At 40.6% G+C, this 26,758-nt stretch overlaps 1 protein-coding gene and 1 pseudogene across 3 annotated transcripts in view; one reads left to right on the top strand and one right to left on the bottom strand.

Moving 5' to 3' along the window:
- Positions 1-26,758, bottom strand: part of USP31 (ubiquitin specific peptidase 31) — a 78,651-nt gene that overhangs the window by 19,580 nt on the left and 32,313 nt on the right. For both annotated transcript variants that reach the window (XM_082600516.1, XM_082600517.1), the window contains exons 2-12: positions 23,431-23,568; positions 21,414-21,502; positions 21,231-21,323; positions 20,149-20,284; positions 17,736-17,880; positions 13,219-13,399; positions 9,893-10,004; positions 9,194-9,288; positions 7,696-7,773; positions 6,969-7,098; positions 566-685 (exon numbers count right to left, since the gene is read on the bottom strand). In XM_082600516.1, coding sequence (XP_082456642.1) covers positions 566-685; positions 6,969-7,098; positions 7,696-7,773; positions 9,194-9,288; positions 9,893-10,004; positions 13,219-13,399; positions 17,736-17,880; positions 20,149-20,284; positions 21,231-21,323; positions 21,414-21,502; positions 23,431-23,568 — 1,317 coding nt within the window. The remainder of the gene's footprint in view (positions 1-565; positions 686-6,968; positions 7,099-7,695; positions 7,774-9,193; positions 9,289-9,892; positions 10,005-13,218; positions 13,400-17,735; positions 17,881-20,148; positions 20,285-21,230; positions 21,324-21,413; positions 21,503-23,430; positions 23,569-26,758) is intronic.
- Positions 4,344-6,020, top strand: LOC309817447 (T-complex protein 1 subunit zeta-like; annotated as a pseudogene). Its single transcript has one exon. The product of its transcript is annotated as a T-complex protein 1 subunit zeta-like (transcript).

Raw genomic sequence — 26,758 nt, 5'->3', positions numbered from 1 at the left:
TCCTCCAGCGTTTACCTCTCATTTACCTCTCTTACAAGGGGGCTGTCCAGGACAACTCTAACCTTAGGAATAGAGAGCCTCTGTGGGAAAACTGACTCACAAAGCAACACAACTCAAAGCAGATTTTCTTTGTATATATTTATGACTCATCTCCACAACTGCACAACTGCTCCTTGGAAGCAGAACAACACCCATTATTACTTTAGGCAGAAATAGAATTCTACCCACCCCCAAGAAAGGCGCTCAATTTTTTTTTTTTAAATCCCAAAGTACACTTACTTGAGCACAACATTTACAAATCTAAAGCAAATCCTCAGGAACAAAGTAAAATATCTGCAGTATGAACTAAAATAGTTAGGATTTAAAGGGTCTCAGGATGCACAAACTTTGCTCTGGGAAAGAACAAAACATGGCTCCAAACATAGGGGCAGATGTGTGTCTGTAACAACACAGGATCACGGGATCAAACAGGGACACCAAAGAACTCCCCACCCAACAGCCCACCAGTAAGGGGCATAAGAAACTTGGTCACAGCTTTTTTCCCTATGACAGAGGGTTTCCTTACCTGTCGAAATCTCTTTAGGTGTATAATAAGCACATCAGGCAGAGTCCAGAGGCTTAACGTAATGCTCCCCTGCTGCAGCTGCTTACAGTGCGGGCAACGCCAGGCGTCATCTGGGGCAAGCTGAAAACAAGGAGCACGACTTCTATTAAGAGCCACTTAAGGCAAGACTTTGTTACAGGAGACAGCCAGACTCACGTCCTGGCCAGGGCACGGCACAACTCTGAATCTCCCCAAACTATGTCCAAGGGGAGTCAACAGAAAAGCACAATTAAAATTAAAAGCCGGCTAGAGCTGGCACCCAAACATTTGCTGAACAGATTATATCTCAAAAAGGAATGACCAACTAGGTAAATACTGCACAGAGATGTCAGATGCCACAGAAGCATCTTATGCTCAGCATACTCCCAAACTCAACTCGTCGCCTTTCTATCAATATAGCTCCCTTTTCTCCTCCTCCTGTATGTCCTACCCCAGCAAATACCACAACCGCCCGTCAAGAGCAGTACACAGGGGGTTAACCCAAAGCCTCAAACCCTTCCCTCTTCCTCTGCTCCATGTCCATCCGAGGTAACACTCTCTGCCATTCCTCACACCCGTCTCCTCCTCTCCGTCCACCTTAATTCAAAGTCCTCACTCACTCTTACCTGGACTTCCTCAAGTCTCTTAATTGTTCTCTCTCCCCCAAGCATCAAACTGCTCCAAACAATCCTCCCCATCCTGCTACCAACAAGATCTTTCTCAACATCAATCTGAGACCTCGAATCCACGTATGTCGCCTCTGCAGGCAAGGGTTTCAGGATGACAACACAGAGGTACTAACAGAGCATGTCTGGTAAGAGAGATTTTTTAAATCTCTAGATTTCAGAAGATGCATCAGATCTGGGACCATCAACACAATGAGGTAAGGGAAGCCACGGGAACAGATGGCAATGCCCACTCAGATGGAAGAGAAAGAAGCCAAGGACAGAATCTTGCAGAAGGCCGATTATTAAGGGAAACACAAAGGTTGAGAAACCACCAGAACCTGAGGCTGCATAGTCAGAAAAATAGGCAAATCAGAAGCATTCCTTTTATGCACACCAAGAAAAGAGAGTGGCAAGAACAGGGTGGTTATCAGTACCATATCCCACGGAGAGGTCAAATGCAGACTGAGCAGAGGCCGCTGAACTGAGCAAACTATGGGCCCCAAGAACTTCGGAGAGCAATGTTAGAAACGCAAGTCAGACAGATGACAAGAGGTTTGGAAGGGAGGAAAGGGAAAGACCTGAAATCACTAAATGGTAAAGTTACACAGAAAAGAGAAAGACCGGCACAGTAGTTTGAAAGGGAAGCAGAATTGAGGGAGTTATTTTTCCTGAGAGGGAGATCCTGTCATGTGTGTAGGAAAGATAGGGAGAGACAGAAGTCTGGGTGGATAGCAGTGAATCAGAAAGTTAGGCAGGCATAGCACAGGGAGGTCAGCTTGGTGCTTTGTGACCACCTAGAGGGGTGGGAGGGAGACGCAAGAGGGAGGGGATATGGGGATATATGTATATGTATAGCTGATTCACTTTGTTATACAGCAGAAACTAACATACCATTGTAAAGCAATTATACTCCAATAAAGATGTTAAAACAAACAAACAAAAAAAAGGCAGGAGGAACCTAACTGTCATCTGGCACGTCCACATCTGTGCTAACATGCTAACTGTCTACAGACATGGCCATCAGCCCAGTGCTCGCGGCAAAGGAACAGGTTGTTGTTTATTTGTTTTTTAATTTCCAATACATCATAAACAGATACTCTTTTATAAGATACAGTAAGAATGTCAAGACAATGGCTGGCAGCTTTGACAGTTTCTACAACACTGCTTGACTTCTGTACTTATCTCGTTGTAAACTGCCACAAAGAGCTGCTAGGCCCGCAGAGCACCCTTGGAGCGTGGCCAGCCTCGCTAACTGCCCAGCAAGGGAGGCGACTAGCCCCAGAGGCAGCTGTTCCACTTTCAGGCAGTCTGTTACAAAGTTCTTCCTCTTTTTAAGACAAAATCACTCTCCCTGTAATTTCCAATCTCTAATTCTGCTTTTTAGATAAAATTAAGTCCAATCCCTTATCCACAGGATGGCCCTCAAAGTATGTGAAGATAACTATCAGATCCTCACTTAAGGTCTCCTTCATCAAGATATACTCAGCCGCGGGCTTCCCTGGTGGCACAGTGGTTGAGAGTCCGCCTGCTGATGCAGGGGACACGGGTTTGTGTCCCGGTCTGGGAAGATCCCACATGCCGCGGAGCGGCTCGGCCCATGAGCCATGGCCGCTGAGCCTGCGCGTCCGGAGCCTGTGCTCCGCAACGGGGAGAGGCCACAACAGTGAGAGGCCCGTGTACCGCAAAAAAAAAAAAAAAAAAAGAAAAGAAAAAGATATACTCAGCCGCGCCATCCCCTATCCACATTCTCTGCTTGTGCCCCAGCATGTCGGTCTCTTAACAGTGAACATTTAAGGTAATGAGAAGAGCAGTGCTATCACCATCTGAGTTCTGGACACTGTTTCTAAAGCATCCTTAGGTAGCCAACAGTGGCTGACACCCACATGACACTGTTTGCTGATCATACTGAGCTTGCAGACAACGTGACCCCAAAATTATCGTCACACAGCCTACTGCTAAGTCTGACCTCCTCCTCTTCCATATCTGGAATGTTACTTTTGGACCCAGTGACTGAGCTCCCCAAGGAACACTCATTCATTCACTGCGGCATAGATTTGCTGAATGCCTTCCATGGACCGGACACTGCTAGACATGCTGGGGTTATTTTACGACCGGGTTGGATTCTCTCACCTGCTGTGCCCCAGCCACAGTGGCCTCATTTCTTTTCTCAACCTTCCTCCGACCCCAAGACCTTTGCTTCCTTTACTTATTTGTTTATCCCCACTACACTGTAAACAAGCTGAGGGCAAAACTGTTGTCTGTCTTGGTCCCTGCTATATTCCCAGTTCCTAGCACAGTACCTGGCACATAGTATGTACTCAACAGACATGTACTGAATGAACAAAGCCCTATTAAAATGTATCTGGCTAGCTTGAAAGATCATGAGATGTTTTGTAGAATACCAATGTGGTCATCTAGTAGATCTGCTCACCTTTAAGCTTTGTGACATTGTCAGACATCTCCCAAATCAACTAAAAAAAAAAAAAGCTAAATAGGATAAGGTGCTACATACAGCATGTGATCAACCAGTTTCAAAGCCAATTATTTATATAAGCCCAAGATTGGAAAAATACGTCTAATGAAAAACTATTAAAGGAATTAGCTGTTAACTGCTTGGGGGAGAAAAGACTTAGAAGATGAAAACTATTTTCAAATATTTGACGGACAAACAAGTGGAAGAAAATGAAGACCTGTCCTCTGTTCTTTTTTTTTTTTTTTTTTTCTTTTTGCGGTATGCGGGCCTCTCACCGCTGCGGCCCCTCCCGTTGCGGAGCACAGGCTCCGGACGCGCAGGCCCAGTGGCCATGGCTCACGGGCCCAGCCGCTCCGCGGCATATGGGATCCTCCCAGACCAGGGCACGAACCCGTATCCCCTGCATCGGCAGGCGGACTCTCAACCACTGCGCCACCAGGGAGGCCCTGTCCTCTGTTCTTAATGACCTGAGAGTTTACCTGCCGGTTGTAGCAACCAGGGACATATTCCATCAGATACCCAAAGAGAAAATGGTGTCTCTGAAAAACAGTGGCTGGATAATCACCTATTTGAAATTAGGTAGAACTCAACCATTAGAAAAAAGACATTTTAAAGCCCCCTCCGACCCTGAAATTGCATGATTCCCTACATGCAAGAGTGAGCAGTAAGAGTCAGTAGCCAGAATTATGATCCTAAACATCAACTCAAAATTAGATGAACTCCAAGTGCTCTCGTCAAGGTTTCTCAAGGCGCCTGAACCTGGAGAGGTTTAAAAACCACAAAGGCCTGCTGCACAGTGAACACCAAGAGTGGCTTAGTTCCTTGGTTTCAACTCTGTGCTAGAGCAATGTCTGTTCTTTTCCTCTACACTGAAAGCTTATTTATCCTTTGTAAAGTATTCAGAAAGTCAGCACATCATATTAGTTGTATTAAAGGGTATGAATGATCCAGAATATCCTTCCATAAATCTGCTTTATCACGAACTAGAGTTGCATCTAACTGAAGATCTCTAGTATTAGTGGTGGCTTTGTAACTATGTGTTTATTATAGGATCTTCATCTCAAAATAATAACAGAAGGATTTGAAGCTGCAAAGAAAAAGGCACTTCAGTTTTGGCAACTAGTCAAAATATGCAAAGAGATGAACAGTGAAACACTTACAGACGTGGCCAGAACATCTCTACATACTAAAATTCATGCTAAACTTGCTGATGTTTTAACAGAAGCTGTAGTGGGCTCCATTTTGGCCATTAAAAAACAAGATGAACGTAGTGACCCCTTCATGGTTGAGATCACAGGGATGAAACATAAATCTGAAACCTATACAAGCTTAATCAGAGGTCTTGTTTTGGATCATGGGACATGGCATCCTGATATGAAAAAAAAGTAGAAGATGCATACATCTTCATATGCAATGTGCCATTAGAATATGAAAAAACAGAAGTGAATTCTGGCTTTTTTTTAAATAAGCGTGCAGAAGAGAGAGAGAAATTAGTAAAGACTGAAAGAAAATTCACTGAAGATGGAGTTAAAAAAATAATAGAACTTTGAAAGAAAGTGTGGTGGCGATTCAGATAAAGGATTTGTTGTTATTAATCAAAAGGGAATTGACCCCTTTGCCTTAGATGCTCTTGCAAAAGAAGGCATAGTAGCTCTGCACAGACCTAAGAGAAATGTGGAGAGGCTGACGCTTGCTCGTGGTGGGGTAGCTCTAAATTCTATTGATGACCTAAATCCTGATTGTTTGGGAAATGCGACTTGTCTATGACTACACACTGGGAGAAGAGAAGTTTGACTTTATTGAGAAACGTAACATCTGTCACATTACTGGTCAAAGGACCAAATAAGTACACACTCATGCAAATCAAAGATGCAATCAAAGGTGGCTTGAGAGCTGTTAAAAATGTTATTGATGATGGCTGTGTCATTCCAGGTACTGGTGCAGTGCAAGTGGCAATGGCAGAAGCCCTGATTAAATAAAAGCCTAGTCAGTGTAAAGGGCAGGGCCCAACTTGGGAGTTCAAGTATTTGCTAATGCAGTGCTCATTATTCACAAGGCTCTTGCTCAGAACTCTGGTTTGGACCTTCAGGAAACACTAGTTTGAGTTCAAGCAGAACATTCAGGTCAGCTTGTGGGTGTGGACCTGAACCCAGGTAAGCCAATGGGAGGCATATGGGAACACTACTATGTAAAGAAACAGCTTCTTCACTCCTGCACTGTAATTGCCACCAATATTCTCCTGGTTGATGAGATCATGAAAGCTGGAATGTCTTCTCTAAAAGGAAGGCTGAATTGAAGCTTCCTTTGTATCATCTGAATCATGAAGACTCTACAGAGTGATACTAAGAATACAGCTATAGAATTTTGCTCCAAGCTTCAAATGATTTTCAAAGGAATTTTCTTTTCCCATATGAAAAAAGGACAGAATACTGGCACCTATTCAAATTCTGAAGTTCTGAAATTATAATTACAGTATTTTTTAAATTGCACTGCAGTGTACACACATACAGCAGGCCATATTCATCCAATAACAGGATGTTTTGCTTTAGCTTCAGTTATATAAAAATATGTTAGATAAACATGTTATCTACCTTGTTATTAAATATTCCTGTTAAAAAAAAAAAACACACACACAGGCAAGGGTCCTATCCACTATTTGTCCATCCATTCATTCAAATATTTACTGAGTACCTACAATCTGCAAACACTATGCTAAGTGGTCTAAAGCACTGTCCAACAGAACTTTATGTCTATAACTACACTGTCCAATACGAGTCACTAGCCACATGTGTCTCCTGAGCCCTTGAAACGTGGCTAATGCAACTAAGGAACTGAATTTTTAATTTTAATTAATTTTAATTAAAATGGCACCTATGTTCTTAGTTCCAAAAAGTTGAGAACCACTGATCTAGTCACTAAGGAAAATAATTTAAAATCTCTATAAATTGAAACAAAAATATAACTTTATCATTAACCATTAAAAAGTAAAAAAAAAAAAAAAGCAACTATACAAAGGTTCATGTCTAGAGCATTTCATTTTATCAAGGTTTTCCAGAAATTTAAACTACTTTGTGTTAAAATCCTAAGAGGAATAACACTAAGATGCATATCACATGTGCAGAACCTATGTAAATGCAAAAATCCTTGGGGAGTTTTCTGGTGCATAATTTGTTTCTCCACTGTCATCTTGCCCTGGGCCCTCCCTACTACCCTCACCACCCAACAAATGCTGCCCAACCCTTACCCGCTCCTCTTTGGTGTAGAGTTGGAAACACTGGGATAAAGTGCAAGTTTGAGGCTGATGGTGACGCTCCCTTTGCAGCCGGACACTTTCTGCATCAGGGATATACTCATCTTCGGTATTTACAAACAAGCTGCGATCAGGGGAGAAAAAGCATGTATTAGAGAATGTCTTGGAAAACTGACACAAAATACAATTAACAGCTTCACAACGCGGCTGTAAATTCATAACCAAAAAGGTCAATATGTAAGAAAATAAAAGTGGCAATCCAACTTTTCTATGTTCCAAAATGTTGTGAGACATTCTCTATCTATGACATTATTTTCAAGAAATAACTTGGAATTGTTTTTTCTGGGATTGGGCACAAACTGTACTGATTAATCATATATTCTTGTCCTCTGTATCAAAGGGCATGCATTTGGCATAACTTGCTAGAGTTAATGGGTCTGTAATAAAAATCAAAGTAATTTGACCTACACAGTAGTTAATGAATATATAGCTTCTGTCTCATTAGCAGCAAACAAATGTTCTAAGGTTTTGGGATCCAGACAACAGAATGTGTAGGAGAGAAATAATAAATTACTTAAATAAAGGATCAGCAACACACTTGGATACTTAGCTAAAGAAAACAGAGGTTTGTGTTTCAGCTAATTTGAAAGATCAAAGGTATGCTATTATAGTGATAGTTAAGACAATGACTCTACAAACACTAAGTTAAAAAAATACTTACAAATCTTTTGTCTCCTTGTCCCATTCTACCACTAATTTCACGTGAGCAGTGCCACCTGGTCCACAAGATTTTAGTGCCCTAGAGGATGGGGAAGGAAGTCACGTATTACTTTCTAAATAAATGATTTTAATTAAATATACATCCTATCTGAAATCTGAAATCATAGTGTGATTGCTGAAAATCTTCATCATCGTTCCCCATCAGAAGAGGTTTCTGACCATTATAAACTCTTATTTAATAACTTGATTACAACTGGACTGAAAAATCCTTAAATTAAAATATTCAATATGGAAATAAAGATACTGGAAGAAATTTAGTACCACACTATAAGGTTATCCACAGTAACTCTTAGATGTTAATGATCTTTCCAATTTTTGTCCAATATCTCACCAAATCAATAGAGACTGGACGGGACGATAGTCTCTCTGGGAACAAACTCTGCTCCTGCATCTCTCCACCTACCCCCATAGGCCATGCTTGGTCCCTGGACCGTGCCCACACCAATGTAAACTGTGCCTTCCTACAAGGCATCCCTCAAGTTTCACCTCACTTATTTCCCCTGAGCTCCTTGGCTCCTTCACCATCTCCTGACATACTCAGCATTAACAGTCAGTATTACCCATCAAATAGTTTTTAAGTTTTGCAATGTTTTGGATCATTATCTAATCTATTAACTCTAATCTCTAAAACCAAACAGTGAGTTGCTTTCAAACAGAACCATGTTGTATACTTTTTTGGAATCCTGAAATGCAGGGCACTACGATATTTGTTGAAAAAGTCATTATAATAAAAACAATAATGTGTTTTTATATTTATATGTATCCATATATGTATCGTGTCTATATATACATATCTCTATTACTTTATTAATAACAGAAGTATGTAAAAGCACAGAGATAGCAGAGGGGAGAAGATAATTCCAAGGGAGAGAGGAGGGACAGTGTGAAGAGAGGCTCAAAAGGAATGAATTATCAACAGAGGAAACTACACGTGCAAAGGCACACATAAAACCATATTGTGCGTTCAAACAACCCTCAGTACTTTGATGCTGCTGAATGTTTAATATAGTGGGGAGAAGAAAGAGGCCTGACAGAAGGGAAGTAGTCAGGGTTCAAACTGTGGAGAACTTCACATACTGTGGAAACTGGGCTTCATCTTTGAGGCCACGGTTACCATTTAAGGATTTCAAGGAGGAAAGTGTTATGATTATAATTCTACTTTGGAAAACTTTGATCTTGGTGAATATGAAAGTGCAATTCATCTGTGGTCCTGAGACCAATCAATTTACTTTCCTAACATCAGTACTCCAGGCTTTCCTGATTCCAAAAAAGATCATAAAACATATCCTACTCAAATATGAATCAAAAGTAAAATAAGTGTTTACTTTCTAAGTGAGCCTGGAGGACCTACCACACTTATGTGGAAATTACATCAGACATCACTAGAAATTACACACAAACATATATGAAAGTCTAGAAGGTGATTTTTTTTTTTTTACCTTTCTACTGTTGGGTGGCACAGGGGCTGCTCCTCCTGGGGCAGCAAGTATGTTATCCCCACAACACTGACCACTCGCAAACTGAATGGACACACCTGCAACAAATGGCAAAGGCAAATCAGGCTGAGTTTCTCTTCGAGGGCATGTGGTTCACTGGGGCATTTCCAAAACAGATTAGAGGGAGAGCAAACTGTTTTGCAAAATGCTTCTCTACGACATTCTGTGAGGCTGTTGAGCCACTCTAATACACTTTAAATATGATTGCCCCAAATGCAATTTACATATCAAATATGTTATGCAAGACAAGTAATATTTACTTTAGCTGAACATTAATATAAGTTTTCCACGGATACCTTAACAAAGAAATCATAATTTTGAAAATATATAGATAGTCCACAAAATCTCTCCAAGCCGATCATGTGCTAAACTTTATTAGACAAACATTATAAAGGAACACCTGGCAGTGCATGGAAAACCGTGCAGTGGTCAGCTCCCTTCATAAAATGAGGGACAGTCCTCATTCTGGAAAACCTGAACACAGCAGATTTTATTACGCAGCTTTTCTCCAGGGCTCCCCGGCATTCCAGCTCAGTGTCTGGTGTTTCCTAAGGGCAAAGGTCTGAACTTCCAATCTCACTGTAATGACTTTCTTCACTGGGTACACACATGCTATGCTGGAGTACCAAAAGGCTTACACACCTGAATGCCAACTGTGGGCCTCAAGAAATACTTCATCTTCTCCAAGATTTCCCTCTGCAGAAGGTCCCATGCTATTGTCTTCTCTAAGTGCAGCACAAAAGGTAGTCCAAATCTAACACACATAAATGTTATAATCACCTTAAAAAGTATGACAATTCCTTTAATACTGTAACTCCTTATTCATGATCTTTTTAAATGGAATCACAATACAATTCGTTTTAGGACAGTTCTCAAAATAAAACAAACAGGAAATTTAATATCATAAGTGGATGAAACAGTCAGAAGGGAAACTGAGATTTCTAAATGAAATTTAACAACTCATACACCAAAATGGCGTCTAACAGAGTATGGTGCCAGGTAATAAGATGACAGGATTAGTGGAGATGGGGAGGAAAGCAGGTGGGAGTGGACACGAGTCTAGCAAGCAGCATGGGTCAAACATATAAGGGGTTAGGTGCCAGAGGAAAAGATAGGGCTGGAAGGTCTAGCAGGGAGGCAGCCACATCCTGGTGGCCTGACAACAAGGAAGGCACTGGCAAGCGACACTAAAAGTCAGCTCCTAGCCTAGGGCAGAAGTCACGTGGCCCCTGCCAGGTTTCCTATCCAGTGCTGAGCTCACAGGTGTTAGAGAATCAGAGGCAGAGCCATGGTTCTCAGCAGTGGCTGCAGGCTGAAATCAGCGAGGGAACTTTAAAACACAGTGATTCCCCCGAGATTCTGCTGCAATCCCTCTGGTCTGTGGCTGGAGCACCAAGGCTGTTTGAGGAGCTCCCCAGGTGATTCTAATATGCAGCCAACGTGGAGGAGCACTGGCCTAGCCTTAACTCTCACCCAAGCCCCAGCCATTCAGACCTACATGCTGTGCTCTGAATGCGTCCGACTCACACCGCCAACGTACAGCCAGTCCCTCAGTCTGGACTACCCTTCTCACTCTTCTTTTCAGCTATTTCCTACTCATCCGCAGAGGGAGCCACTGGCACCCCGCTGACCTGCTCCCGGAGCTCTGCTGCACTACAAATACTGCCTGCTTATTCTGCTGCCTCCACCGACAGACTGTGTTACCTGACAGCAGGAACTGTGGCCGACTTATCTTCCTAGCCCAGACAGCCAATACCTAGACAATAGTAGATGCTGAATGGATGAATGAACAAGTGAATAACAAACAGATAAACCCTGACTCAGGCCAAAGCAGGGGTGCTAAGGTCACCAAGAAACCCACTCCTAACAAGTACCAGTTTACTCACAGTAGTACTCAAGAGTGAGCCTACCTTCCTAAAGACAACTGTGATGCGAAATAAGTTACAAGCACAATGTGTAAATCGGTAGCCATATTTTTCACGACAATGTCCTCACTTTTAAGAGACTAGCATCATGAAAGGGATTTCATAATTTCTTTCTTTCTTTCTTTCTTTCTTTCTTTCATTTATTTATTTATTTTTTGCGATACGCGGGCCCCTCACCGTTGCGGCCTCTCCCGCCGCGGAGCACAGGCTCCGGACACGCAGGCTCAGCAGCCATGGCTTATGGGCCCAGCCGCTCCGCGGCACGTAGGATCCTTCCAGACCGGGGCACGAACCCGCGTCCCCCGCATCGGCAGGCGGACTCTCAACCACTGTCACCAGGGAAGCCCCCATAATTTCTTTATTTTATATAAATACGATGAGCTGCCTTTTCTTCTGTCCCTTAAACATGCCAAGCTCCTTCTAATCTCAGCAACTTCTTTTCTTTTTAATTTTCATTGGAGTATAGTTGATTTACAATGTTGTGTTAGTTTCAGGCGTACAGCAAAGTGAATCAGTTATACATATACATATATCCACTCTTTTTTAGATTCGTTTCCCACATAGGGGATTACAGAGTACTGAGTAGAATTCCCTGTGCTATACAAGCAGGTCCTCATTAGTTATCTATTTTATATATAGTAGTATGTATATGTCAATCCCAATCTCCCAATTTAATACCTTGCCCCCTTTCCCCTGGTAATATCCAGAGAAAACCATAATCCGAGAAGATACCTGCACCCCAATGTTCACAGCAGCACTATTTATAGGAATCAAGACGTGGAAGGACCCTAAACGTCCATCAGCAGAGGACTGGATAAAGATGTGGTACATATATACAACGGAATATTACTCAGCCATAATCTCAGCATCTCTGTACTCGATGTCCCCTCTTCACGGGATCCCTCCCAAGAGGCTCACACAGTTCGCACCTTCCCACTCAGCTCAGCCCAGCTGCCGCGTCCTCAGGGAGGCCCCCCTTGCCTCCCTCTCTAAGACAGTTTTGCTAGAGCCCCCACCAGCACGTTCTATCACACCCGCATGTTTTAACATCTTCAAAGTGACGACGCCTGTCTGAAGTTAAGTGTGTTTACTTGTCTCTAGTGGCTCTGTCCTAACTAGGATGCAAGCTCCATGAGAACACACAGATCCTGCTATATCCCTAGTGTTCAGAATAGTGGCCAACACACTGTAAACACTAAAGTACCTGCTAATGAACATCATAAATATACAAATCAACACATTTTGCTTTTATGTTATTTACCATTCTTAAATAAGAAACTTATTTCAAAGCAACATTTTAAAAAGTTAATATAAATGCTACTCTGACAAATATTAGAAACAGTATCCTTCCTCCCTGAAACACATCCATACCTTGATATTACTCAAGTTACATTACTATTGTGATAAAGTTACTTTAAAAGTAACTCCCATACAGAAACTAACATAACATTGTAAAGCAAGTATACTCCAATAAAGATGTTTAAAAAAAAAAAAAGTAACTCCCATAAATTCTTACAGAGAGAAACAGATTTGAGAGAGATTTCTAACTCCCAAATGTCTGACTACATGCAGCTGAATGAATACTGGTGCCATTTGCCAAGCCAGGAAATACTGGAGGGTCAGGTTTATAGGGAAACACAATGAGTTCAGTTTGGAACACAAGACTGAGGTGCATGTGCCATCCAAGTAGATTTGTTAAGAATTAATAGAAGAAAAAAATGCTGTAAAGAAAGTAGCTGGATATAGGTCTACAGGTCTAGAGACCCAGAAGGATCTTGAGCTGAAAATATACAGAGAAGTGTGCCTTTAAAAACTACATGAGCTTGGGAGCCATTCTAACTCAGATCTTATCATCCTAATTTTATCTTCTCCCCCTCCCAACCCCTCAAATCAGGTCAATTTACACACATGCTCTTTCTAAATATCAGAATCAACAATTAACTACTACAAGTAAGGGGTTTTTTTTATCCCTACTTTTAAAACATTTGAAAATATTAGACTTTTAAAGTCTCAATATTTATTGGAAAATAAGTTGGTCTTCACCTTTTCCCCTGCTGCCCAGTGCAGGCTCGGTTACACACTAATAGAACAATCTTGTCGCTTCCTGCTCTCGCGGGGGTTAAGTCTGCTCTCCCCTGCTTTGCTGCTGCTTGTGTAGAAGAAGACAGTCTATAATGATCCAAGCCAAATTTCAAGTGGTTTAGGTTGTTGTTTAAGTGGATTCCTAAAACAAAATGAAAACTTATTTTATCTCTTCAAAATTTTTTATTCTTTCATTACAAAAAATTTACCCATTAGAGAAATTAAGAAATTGTCATTATGGTATTTAAGCTGCGATTGAAAAAAGGAACAAATGACCTACTTTGAGATTACTCATCTAGTCATAAGAAAATTTTCTGCATCCATTATTTCATTTAAACTCGCCTTACCTACCTACTACCTTAAAAACTGAAAATTAAAACTCTTCACTTCAATGAATATTAGTTTTAGAATGGCAAGTTTGCAGAGATGACCCACCAAGACAAACTTAAAGTGAGACCATACAACCAGCAACCAAATAAAAAAATTTTAATAAAAAATAAAGACTAGTACATGTAGAATGATCTTCAATATTCCAACAGCAGCTTCTTTTCCTCACTTTAGACCCAGACTTATAAGAAACTCACAGCCATTACGGAACTTTAATACAATCAAGTAGCCTGGATTGACCTACAATAAAGTGAACAAAAATATATGTTTGACAGGCACAGTGCTGGTTGCTAAAAACCAGGTCTTCAGACATGCCCCAAAGCAGAGCTAACTGTCAATCAGAGGTACTTAGCAATTCAGCACCTAGCACAAGGTCCTGCGCTTAGTAGGAACTCAATAAATGCTTGACTAAATAATTGCTCATTTCTTTAATCCTTTGGAAGTATACCCTAAGGAAATGATACCTCAAACTGGAGAACAGAAGAAGCCCTCCACCACTACCACACCAAAGAAATAATAACAATATCACCAAAAGGAGAATAAAATAAAAGGTGGTTTACACAAAAGTATCCATAGCAAAACTCCAGCAATAACCTAAATATCCAGCAACAGGAGATTTGTTGAACCTATTAACATACAGAGTTAATACTAAAATAAATTCCAGATTAATTAGAGTTTAGAAATGAGAACATAGAAACTAGAAATAAGGAAGAACTGAATCTTCACCAAGCTATTAGAGGGAAGAAAACTTTTTAAGCTTAAATACCATAGAGAAATCACAAAAGAGCAGCAGATTTCACTTCACAACCATTTTAAACTTTGGTATGAGAAAAATAAATAGAAGTCTGAATTTGAGACAATTAACAGGCTCATTTCCCAGGTTCTTGGCAGAAGTAAGGCTGGGAGGACCAGTTCTGCTAAAAGTGATCAGGATTCCCAATGAGATGAGAGGATACCACTCAACTGCTCAGAAATCAAGCTCCACATTCATAGTCCAGGCCCATCACTACCAACTGTGTGACCTGGGCCCATGACCTAACCTCTCTAAGTCTCAGCTCCCTCACCCGTGAACTGGGGAAGACAGTAGCCTCATATGCATGAACAAAATATTGATGAGGCCTTGGTAAAGAACAGAGGCTTACGCATATTCACTAAGTGGTATATTCTTCCAACAAAGGCACTCTCTGGCTTGACTATATAATCTTGGACCTCATCAAATTCATTTATAAATAGAAACTTAGTGTTAACCGTAAGCAACTGGGGTATGAAGGGGGCTTGGGGGAAATTTTCAGTTAAACAAACGTTAACTGGGCTTTCGCTGTGTATTACGAAGTACACTAAACTGCTAGGTACAGAAAGATAAAGCAAAGTGTAGTCCCAACTGCAGAGAATTTCACAGTCTGGTAGGAAGGACAGAGCTGAGAGCATTTCCATACAACATGCTAGTGTCAGAGATTAGCAAAAGCTACACTGGAACACGGGAGAGCAGAAGTCAGTCAGCCAGTCTGGGGTGGGGGAAGTGAGGAAGGGTTTTCTGTACAAGGTGATGATTGGCTATTTTTTACTATAATGCAACTAAAATTAGTAAACAATTTAAACAAACAAAAGCACACACCTGAAAACACAACAACTAGAAAATAAACAAAAAAGCTCCCAAGTCAGAGAATGACAACTGAAATAAGACTCAAAAAAATAATCATGTAAATATGAGTAGACCAGAGAAAACTGAATCCTAAGCTGGCAGTGCAGAAAGCCGACCAACCCAAAATACAGAATTACCAAAGGTTCAGAGACTAGAGGCATCAGAGACCTCTAGAAGTAGAGATGAAGGAAAAAAGGAACTAAAATAAGAACTTTCAACAGGGGTACCAAGGCCATTCAATGAGGAAAGAATAATCTCTTCAACAGTGGTGCTGGGACTACTGAATACTCACATGCAAAAGAATGGAGTTGAACTCCTACTTCACACCACATACAAAGATTAACTCAAAATGAATCAAAGACCCAAATGTAAGAGCTAAATTAACTCAAAATGAATCAAAGACCCAAATGTAAGAGCTAAAACTATAAAACTCTTAGAAGAAAACACAGGTAAACCTCATGGCCTTGGATTTGGTGATGGATTCTTGGATATGACTTCATCAAAATTAAGAACTTTTGTGCATCAAAAAACACTACGAAGGAAGTAAAAAGATAGCCCACAGAATGAGAGAAAATATTTGCAAGTCATGTATCTGACACAGGTCTAGTATCCAGCAGATATAAAGAACTCTTACAACTCAAAAACAAAAAGACAAGCAACACAATTTTGAAGTAGGTAAAGGACTTGAATAGACATTTCTCTAAAGAAGATATACAACTGGCCAAAAACCACATGAAAAGATATCAACATGATCTGTCATTAGGAAAATGCAAATAAAAATCACAATGACATACCACTTCACACCCACTAGGATGGCTATAATCAAAAAGACAGAAAATAACAAACATTGGCCAGAATGTGGAGAAATTGTAACCCTCATATATTGTTGTTGGGAATGAAAAATGATGCAGTTGCTATGGAAAACAGTCTGGCAACTCCTCAGAAAGTTAAACATAGAATTACCATATGACCCAGCACTTCCACTCCTAGGTACATACCTACAAAGGAACTGAAAATAGGTATTCAAACAAATACTTGTACGTGAATGGTCATAGCAGCAGTATTTCATAATAGCCAAAAGGTGGAAACAACTCAAATGTCCATCAGCAGATGAATGGATAAACAAAATGTGGCATATACATATAATGGAATAATACTCAGCCATAAAAAGGAATGAAGGACTGATATATGCTACAATGTGGATGAACCTTGAAACACTATGCTAAGTCAAAGAAACAAGTCACAAAAGGCCACATATTATATGACTCCATTCATATCAAAGTCTAGACTAGGGAAATCTATAGAGACAGAAAGTAGAATAATGACTGCTTAGGACTGGGCGGGATGGGGAGATTGGGAGGTGTCCTTAGGGGAGACAAAGTAGGAGCTAATGAGACGGGAGCTGGAGAAATGAATTTTTAGCAAAGCAAACAGTAGGGAAAGTATAAAAGCATGTGGCATGTTCCAGAAATAAAGAGTAACTTGGATAAGGTACATGGGGAAGAAAATGGAATATAGTAGAGAGGCTGGAAAAAAGGCAAGGACCAAATCATGAGGGGCCATGCATTCTTCCCAGGTATTCAGATTTAATCGCAGACAAAAGGGAAGCACTGGTAAATCAATAAGCACGTAACGTGGTCAGAACTGTATGTCAGAATAAGTCTGGTGGCGCTGTGAAGAAATAACTGAACAGGAGAAAGCCCAGGGGTAAAGAAGTTACTAGAAAAGCCCAGTTGAGACTGGTCTGCACTGTGTCAGTCGCAGTAGAATGCAGAGGAAAACTTCAGTTGTGAATTTAAGTCAAAATCTGAGGGAGAAGTGTTTGGGTCCAGCTTGGGTGAAGAGAAGGATGGTGATGCCGTATTTCACAGAAGAAACGCAAGAGGAACTAAGAAAGAAGCGCTCAGTGTAAGATACCTGTAGGGCTATAAACAGAGATTCCAATGGACAGCTGGAAGTCAGGGACCAGAAGAAAAGTGGGGGCTAGTAGAGAGTTTAGCTCTAAAAATCACCAGTAGAAAATACTGGTAAGACTGGGTAGAGCAGCAGTTCTCAAACTTTCATGTGCATCAGAATCACCTGCTAAAAACAGATTGCTGGGCTCTGCCCCCAGCGTTTCTGTTCAGCAGGTCTGGAGTGGCACCTAAGAATTTGCATTTCTAATCAGTTCCCAGGAGACACTGATGTTTTGACAACCACTGGAGTAGAACAAAAAGAATAGAAGCCCTAGGATCTTGAAGAACACTAAGGCCAGGAACGAAGTTTTTCCCAAGAACTGCCTTCTGCCAGGGAAATATGTTACCTAAAATTTATACCATCATAAAAAGATGTGTTATGTGTATTTTACCACAAGTTTTAAAAATTATACCATCATATAATAATCTAAGAGGGTAGACATTTGTTAGACCTGCAAACCCAGGTGGTATTATGGAAACAGATACTCATTTACCTCTTTGACTGAGAATTCCTTCAGGCCTAAATATTTCTGGAGTCTCAAAGGCAAAAATGCAGTCGCTTTCATGGACTGTTTCCAGGTCGTCTGTGTCACAAAAGGAACGATGGAACCCATCATAGTACATTTCTGTTAACACAATCTAAAAACGGGAAAAATGTAAATAGTTGGATAACTGGAAAGTCAATATGAATTGATCTCCCAATCCAGCTGTGAACGTCTCCAGACCAGCAGGACTGCAGTGATCTGAGGGCTTGGAAACACCTCATCAAGCCGAAGTGATCTGCCTTTAATAAGAGTCTTGGAAGCACAATATCTTCTATGATTGTATAACAGCATACTCTGATTTCAGAGTGCTGTGGCACTAAATCCAGTTTCCTCTAAGTTTTGGTGAAGAGACTCAGCAGATACAAAGTCTAAGGCCCTTCTTTCACAGGGGGAAGAAACTAAAGAGAGATGGAGTGACTTGCCTAAGGTTATACAACTACTCAGCCTCGTAGCGAGGATAGAGTCTACACCTGACTCCGAGACTTTCTCCTACCATTAAATTTTCTTATTTTCAGATTAAAAAATGTCAAATAATCATGGACATTTGTGTTGGAAAAAAAATGAAATCAACTCAAGTGTCCAACAATAGGAACTAGTTAACTATACTATAGTTCTACTGGAATTATAAAGCGCTTCCAAAGAATGAGCTGCATATATCTGCACTAACGTGGAAAGATCTACCAAGTAAATATTAAAAGTAGGGAAAGAAAAATGTGAGTACACGGTTCCATTTTCATAAAATATTAATATAGTACATGCACAGGAAAAAATATGAATGAATATACAACAAGTATTAAAGTTAGTAACCCTTAGTTCTTAAGATACTTAGTACAAGATACTTTCACTTGTAAGTTAAGTTTCTGAAATGGTTGAGTAGTTTATAATGAAAGAAAAACAAAAGATGGGGAAAAAGACAATGGAGACATTTAGAGACCTCATTACGTGCTCAGCAGCACCCTCTAGTGAAAAAGCACTGCACTGAGCTTGAAGAAGTTCCAATTCTGCCTGCCACCAACCAGCCCTGTGATCTTGAACCAGTCACATCGTTTCTCTGGGCCTACTTCAAATGAGGGGGTTGGACTGGACCCCTAAGGTCCCCTCTACTATCACAAACACTATGAGTTGATGAGGTGAAAGAGGCTTGGTGGCATATTCCACAAACAGTCCAAGAAAAATATTCCTGGCCCTCTTCTCTTCTAATGATTTTAACGACCGTATTGTTTTCCTGAAGGTGAACATGCAAGTATAATTCACTTTCTCCAGCAAGCTGAGGTCAAAAACAAACTTGTAATTACATCACTCATTTAAACAATGCAAAAAGAGCCAGACAGCACTGGAAGATTTAAAGATACAGACAGATCTGCCTCCAACACACACCTAAGCCTCCCTTTCTGTCTTTTCCCTCATCTTGAATTTAAAATCAATCAATCAATCAATGAGCACCTCAAAGTAAGGAAAAATGTGAACGTTTTAGCAATCTGCCAGTACTTGGCCTATGAAAATATGAGATATTTGCTATATCAGGGCAACACTACTGGTTGTTTTTGTTTTACTGTGGTAACTTCTCAAATGCAGTCACAGGAGGCCAAAGTACAAAACACCTTTATTGGTCACATGATTACACAGCAGCTTCCAGAAGTTATCTAGGGGAAGCTATTCAGCCACTGAATCATCTTTCCTTGGTAAATTTTAAATAGGGAATTTTTTTCCAAATAAAACCCCAACAGTGAATTGAGTAAAAGAGTATGCAAAAGTATGTCAAGTCACAAACAGGCCCAAATTATTTTCGGTCAATATAACTACTTATCAAAAATTTACCCAAAAAAGAAAGGGAGGAGGTACAACTTTCCTTTCTCTTATCTAAACAAGGTAAAAGACTCTAGCCTAGCTTTAATCAGAAAATAAACCAAACTGAGCACCTATATGTACTGTACTAGAAATAGGCCCATTCTTATCACCATAATGGGAAGGGATTTTCAAGAGCCACTGGTTGAGTTTTCTAAGCCTCTCTGACCTTCAAATACCACAGGATGCTCTTCCTATTGCCCACATGAGCATCCCCAGAATGATTTAAGAGGGATTAACTAATTATACTTTATAAACAAAGTTGAAAGAAGGTCTTGGTGTAAAGTCATAGCTTTTCCTTTTAAATATATATATACAATTAAATGAAGCATGAGAAGGTTTTGTGTGTATTTTTCTCCTTTGGATCCTGACTTTTTATTTTTCCCTCAACACTAGAAACAACTGGTTTTAAATTTCTCTCCAACCATGTTTGGCTGAGAACTGTTAAAAAATTCCAGAAGAAAAGAAAGCAACACTTTTGTGGCTCGTGTGTAATCAGTCTTAGCAAGCTTATTACCTGATCAGTGGGGATCTTTGTTTCCATAGACACTGCTTCCCGAAGTCTGGCGACAGTCCCAGACAGAGGCACGGCCACACCAATCCGCATGCAGTGAGAACATTTCCCTTGATACACTACAGTGACATACAGAGGCCTGTACAGATCAAAGTCAGATATTCTTATTAGTCACTTACTTCAACTAAAATATAGAAGCAGAACAACCCTGATCTGGAATCAACAAAACTAAAGCTAACCCATACCTTTAGTTGGACCTAAGTAGAACTATCAAACGACAATCAAGAACTCTTTGGAGGGGCTTCCCTGGTGGCGCAGTGGTTGAGAGTCCGCCTGAGATGCAGGGGACACGGGTTCGTGCCCTCGTCTGGGAGGATCCCACATGCCGTGGAGCGGCTGGGCCCGTGGGCCATGGCCGCTGAGCCTGCGCGTCCGGAGCCTGTGCTCCGCAGCGGGGGAGGCCACAGCAGTGAGAGGCCCGAGTACCGGGAGAGGCCACAGCAGTGAGAGGCCCGCGTACCGCAAAATATATATATATATATATATATATATAGAGGGACAAATCATGGAGAATCTACATCATTGAAAGCAATGGTTTTCCTTTAAAAAAAAAAAAGAACTCTTTGGAAAAGGCAATACAGCATAATAATAAAGGCAACACAACAAAAATACAGCATATCAATACTTGGTTCTGTGCTTTGTATTTTCTTTATAACAGCGTAACTCCTAGAAATTTTGAGGAACAGTTCAAATAAAGCAGCTAATTAAAAGTGGAACGTAAGGTCTCTAGAGGCTCTAGAAGGCATTCAACAACCTTCTCTGGCCCTCATACTATACGTGGATGACCTATAGGTGGAACAGACTACAACCAGACCAACCAAAAAGACTTGCTTGCCCCCTGCACCTGCTCACCCTGCAAACTCAGACAGGCATTTATAAATTTCTGTAAGGCCTTAACAATGCCTGTATTCAATTTATCACTAATCCTATTACTTGTTTAAATATGCAAGAAGCCCCAACAGGAGCCTACAGAGGCAAAGGAACATATAGGAATATAGTCTTAATTTTATTAACTCTGTTCTTACCTTGTGTGGGGTAGTGGAATTGGCAAAGAAATGCAGAGGAAAGGATCAAAAGTGTTGCTCTGCTTCTGGCAATGAGGACATGTCAAAGAAGATCTGCAAAAATAAAAATGTAAGACACTCACATTAAGATCACCTAGAACTACATAAGCACACAACATAAGGGAAATTTTAATTTGCTCGTACCTGTACTGGGCTTGAAAAAGTTCTTGTACGAAAGTGCTACAGACAGGAAAAGATGGTCCCTCGGGCATCATATCAGTCTCTGATGGTGGCTAAAAAAAAATAAAGTACAATTTCACAGACTAAAAGTGCCAGTTCTTGATTAAAGATGAGCCTAAAAATGTCACAGATGTCCTTGACCTCCTTTACAAAATCTGCATCAGATCCAGATGTTTCAGGGAAAGACATCTGCTAAAGGGACCAGAACGCAGATGCCAGGGTATGGGTCAAATGGACTCATTGCCTCACAGGCTCTCCCAGACACAGTGCTTATCCGTCTCTCCACCCCATCCAGGCAGTCGGGCAGTCCTTCCCCAGAGTGCTCCAATCCCCCTCCAACTCTCAAAGGGCCCCCTCCAACCTCTTCCAGGAAATAATCCCAACTATTCAAAAGTACCAATTCCTCCCCTGCCTAAAGAGAATTTTTTGTCTGGCACCTATTACCTCTGCTGCTTATTTGGGCCTAATCATTCTACTTCACATTTTACTTAACCTTTTCATGTCCCTCCCCCTTACTGTTACTGAGCATCAGCTACCACGTGCAGAGAGCAATGCAAAGGGCATTAAGATACAAAGATAATAAGACACAGTGCCTGACCTTGAGTACGTCTCAATCTGGTGGGAAAGTCAGCCGCAAGCATACAGTCAAAAGATAGTACAGAATGTTCAGGCACAAAGGACCTTGAATCAGAATACTTTAACAACTTACCAAAACTAGAAATTTAAAACTTGAGGTATATACAATGTTCACTGCAGCACTATTTACAATCACCAGGACATGGAAGCAACCTAAATGTCCATCGACAGATGAATGGATACAGAAGATGTGGCACATATATACAATGGAATATTACTCAGCCATAAAAAGGAACAAAATTGAGTTATTTGTAAGGAGGTGGATGGACCTAGAGTCTGTCATACAGAGTGAAGTAAGTCAGAAAGAGAAAAACAAATACCGTATGCTAACGCATATATATGGAATCTAAAAAAGCGGTACTGATGAACCTAGTGGCAGGGCAGGAATAAAGATGCAGACATAGAGAATGGACTTGAGGACACGGCAGGGAAGGAGAAGCTGGGACGAAGTGAGAGAGTAGCACTGACATATATACACTACCAAATGTAAAATGGATGGCTAGTGGGAAGCTGCTGCATAGCACAGGGAGATCAACTTGATGTTTTGTGACGTCCTAGAGGGGTGGGATGGGGACGGTGGGAGGGAGGCTCAAGAAGGAGGGGATATGGGGATATATGTATACGTATAGCTGATTTACTTTGTTGTACAGCAGAAACTAACACAACATTGTAAAGCAATTATACTCCAATAAAGATATAAAAAAATAATAATAATAAAATAAAATAAAATAAAATTTGAGGTACAGAAAAGAATTATCAAAAAATTTTAAAGCTGTGAGAGGAGAACACTTTATTTCCATTATATAAATCATTTTACCCATCATACTAAGATTACATAAATAAAAATTGAGAATGAATCACTGTTTCTCAGTAAGTATATTCTAAGGGTTCAGTTCCTGTACTCAAATCTAATCCTAACAGCAGAGACATCAATACATTTCCTTTTTGATTGTGTATTCACATTCCAATGATCTACAGACTATGTCTCACTGGAATAGAAAGCAAATTTCTGCTTTAAAAACAGTTTAGTGAGATGGAATCCCTTCATGTCAGTCTAAAGCTAGTCATACATGCAAATGTGTCCCCTCTCATGAGTGTAAGCTCCTGTCTGACACTGCCAGCACAGTGGTAAATGGAGGAAATAGTCTCTAAGTATCCATGAATTTTATACTCACCCAGAGCTTAGTCAATTTTACTATATTAACTAACTGCAAACTGCAACGACTCCTCAGAGGAGGTTTGGAAGAAGAATCTGCACTCACTCCTCACTAGGTTCACCGGTTCACCGGTGGCCTGTGCTGCAACCACTCACTGCTCTCTGACTGCCCTGAGGGCGCGCCCTTACCTTCAGAGGAGGCTGGCCACTCTGCTTCACAGCATGATTGAGGTCTTCATGAACTCGGTCCAAAAGCCACAGCAGAAACTCCTGGGCGTCATGCTGGGAATTTCCCCGATACTGCAGTGCATTCTTTGACACAATACTCTACACAGGTAAATAAATCAGCATGAATAGTTGTGAGTTCCTGGCTTTAAACATAAACTATTCATAATCCCAAAGAGGAACGCAAGATGTCAAGGGTGTTAGAGAGTACTTCCTGGAAAGACAGAAAATATGAAAACAGATGCTCAATGTAAAAACCTCACCCATGTACCAAAAACTTTTAAACGCACCTACCCAACAATCCTACTTTTAGGAATATATGTAAAGGAAACCATCAACACAGCATGCCAAGACTTCTAAGATATTCATTCACTAATAGCAAAAAACTGGTAATAACTTGAACATCTTTAAAATGAGAATTGTTATAAATATCAAATCATTATGTTGTTAACCTGAAACTAATGTTATATGTCAATTATACCTCAATTTTTTTTAAAGTAAAAGAAAAAAATGAGAATTGGTTAAATAAGTATCACAGTATTAGATTATAAACCAAAGTATAAAATAACCAAGTCTACATAAGGTAAATGACTGAATGAATAAATAAGTGGGAAGAGACAAATCTTCCTTAAAGAAGAATTCTGAATAATTTAAGTCAATAATCCCCCCTCCAGGAGTTGGACCTTAACCCCCCAACCCCGCCCCACAACCCTGAATATAGACTGTGACAGTGACTTGCTTCCAAACTAGAGTATGCAAAGAGGGGTGGCCATGAAAGGCTGTAGGTGAACTGGTTAATTAAAATTAAGATTATGGGCTCTGGAGCATATAGCCTGAATTCAAATCTCTCTACCACTATCTGTGAGGCCTGGCCTACACTGCTCCAAAGTAAAAAGGATAATAATGGTTTAGTGTGATGGTTAAGTGAGAATGCATATAAAACATTTCACATGTAAATGATATATAATAAGCACTCAAATTTTAGCTATGAGTATTGGATTTGGAAGTAGGGAGAAAGGAGGGGAGACAATTGCACAAAGAGAGAGCAGTTAGGAGACAAATGAAACTATCAGGCAAGAAACAATAAGGGTCTAAATTAAGTCTGTGAGGGCAAATTTGAGAGAGATTTCAAAATTGGGGCAGTAGAATCAATAGGATTTGTGACCTAATGAATGTGGAAAGTGAGGACGGAGGCATTCATGTCATTCAGGTGTCTTATCTGGATGATGGGCCACTGGTGGTTCCCTTCATCAAGACAAAATAAAAAAGGAAGAAGTCTGGAAAAGAGGATGATGAGTTCCCATTAGAATCCACTATATCTGAAGTTCTGTGGAACCTCCAAATGGAAGTACCTGGCAAACAACTAAAAACAACAGTGGAAGAGTCTGCGCTCAGGACAAAGATTTGGGGGTCAACAGATGGGTGGTACTTGAAATCATGAGTACGGCCAAGACTGCCTAGACAAGATCATGAGAGATCAAGTCAGAGGACAGAATCCAGAGGACTTCTATATTTAGGGGGCCCTAAAAGAAGACTAAGAAAAGGCCATCAAAGATGTGGCAAGAAAATCAAGAGAACGGAGTCCCAAGAGTCAAGAGAAGAGAGCTACGAAGGAGAGAGTGATCAATTGTATTAGAAGTTGAAGAATGACAAAGTAAGCCAAAGAACTAATAACTGTCCATTGTATTTTCTAATTAATGATAACAGAGATGAAAAGAAGGGATACATTTTTAATTATGAAGAAGAACCATCACAACATGATGATCAATTAGATGTGAATAACAAAAAGATGATCTACAAAATTCGAATTTAAGGAGGAAAAAATCAAAGCAATGCAAATGAGAATATACAAGTGTCATTGGCAAAACTCACTACCTGAAGAACGAAGTGAACAAGGGAGAGAAAGGACCCTGGTAACAAACAAGATTTCAAGTGACTTGAAGGATACCACTTGGGTGCCACCTCAGAAACGGGTACACAAAAGGCAGAGTGAGTGTGGGGAAAAGTCTTCACTACACTACAAAACTTACCCCAGAGGTCAGACGCCACCTACATCACCAAATCTAATTTCTTCTTTCTCAGTCTTCACCCTTTTCATTCTCCCTGTAGCATTTTATATACTTGACATCTTACTCCATCTTGAAATGGTTTGGCTTGCGGCCATGATTATGTTCTCATTTAGGAGAATCAAAACTAAAGCCACTGGCATGAAGAGCAGAAGAAAGTGAGCTACAGAAGAAAGAGACCTCCTAGCAAAGAAAAACGGATCAGTAAAAAAAAAAAAATCATCAGCACTAGCAGGTAAACCTGTGGCTGATTCAGGATGGAAGAGAAAGAGATGACTGGTGACACTATAGTGAGTGATATAAAGAAGAAATCAGGGATGACACCGAGGTTTTTAGTTTCGGACTTTGGTGCATAACGAAATCAGGAACTGAGGAAGAGACTGGGGACTGCAGAGCTTTGAACATGTTGAGTTTGAGGTACCTACAGGATCTCTAGTGAGGTTAGGTCTGGTGCTCAGGAAAGAGATCTGAGCTGGAAAATTATTAAATCAGAGCACATACACCTATCATATGAGCATAGAGGAAATAGGGAACATTTAATGAGAAAAGGAGGCAGCTGGGGCAGAATCTTATAGAAGGGACAAGTCACAGAAAAGAAGCCCAAGAAGAAGATAAGAGGTAGCAGCCAGAAGAGAGTGGCATCACACAAGCTGACGGAGAAGAAACCTCCAAGGAGATGGAAACAATGACGTAAACCACCACAGAAAAGTCAAGTAGGACAAGCACAGAGATGGGTCCTTTGGAATTGCAAATTAAGAGATTGATTGCCTGTGCAATTTCAGTGACACTGATCAGAGAGGCTAAAGGAGAAGAAAGGGTACGGAAACTGAATGGTTACAAGAAGACCACTCTTCATATACAAGAAGCTTGGTTATAAAAGGCAGGAAGAAAGATGCTGTAACTCTCTGGAGGGGGCACCTACAGGACAGAGGGACTTAAGTGCTGAGGGAAGAAGCTAACAGAAAGGAGATACTTGAAGAAAGAGGATTCTTCAGTAAGGGGAGAAGGAAAGATTCAGAAAAGAGGTAGAGGAACTATCTTAAACAGGAGGTAAGAGAGACAGAAGAGAAGGAGGTAAGGATAGTTATGGATTCAGAGAAGTTATAGACAGGAAGGCAGGGAACCTTTGTTTGTTTTGTGGAGGAAGCAGAGGCCAATTGCCAAGAGGAAGTTTTAGGTACAGCAAGGGTAAAGACAAATCTCATAGCATATAGTTGGGGCACACA

Source organism: Mesoplodon mirus (assembly GCF_964341445.2).
Source record: "Mesoplodon mirus genome assembly, chromosome: 15".
NCBI lineage: Eukaryota > Metazoa > Chordata > Mammalia > Artiodactyla > Ziphiidae > Mesoplodon > Mesoplodon mirus.
The sequence above is the reverse complement of the archived record's forward strand: the minus strand, read 5'-3'. Positions and strand labels throughout refer to the sequence as shown.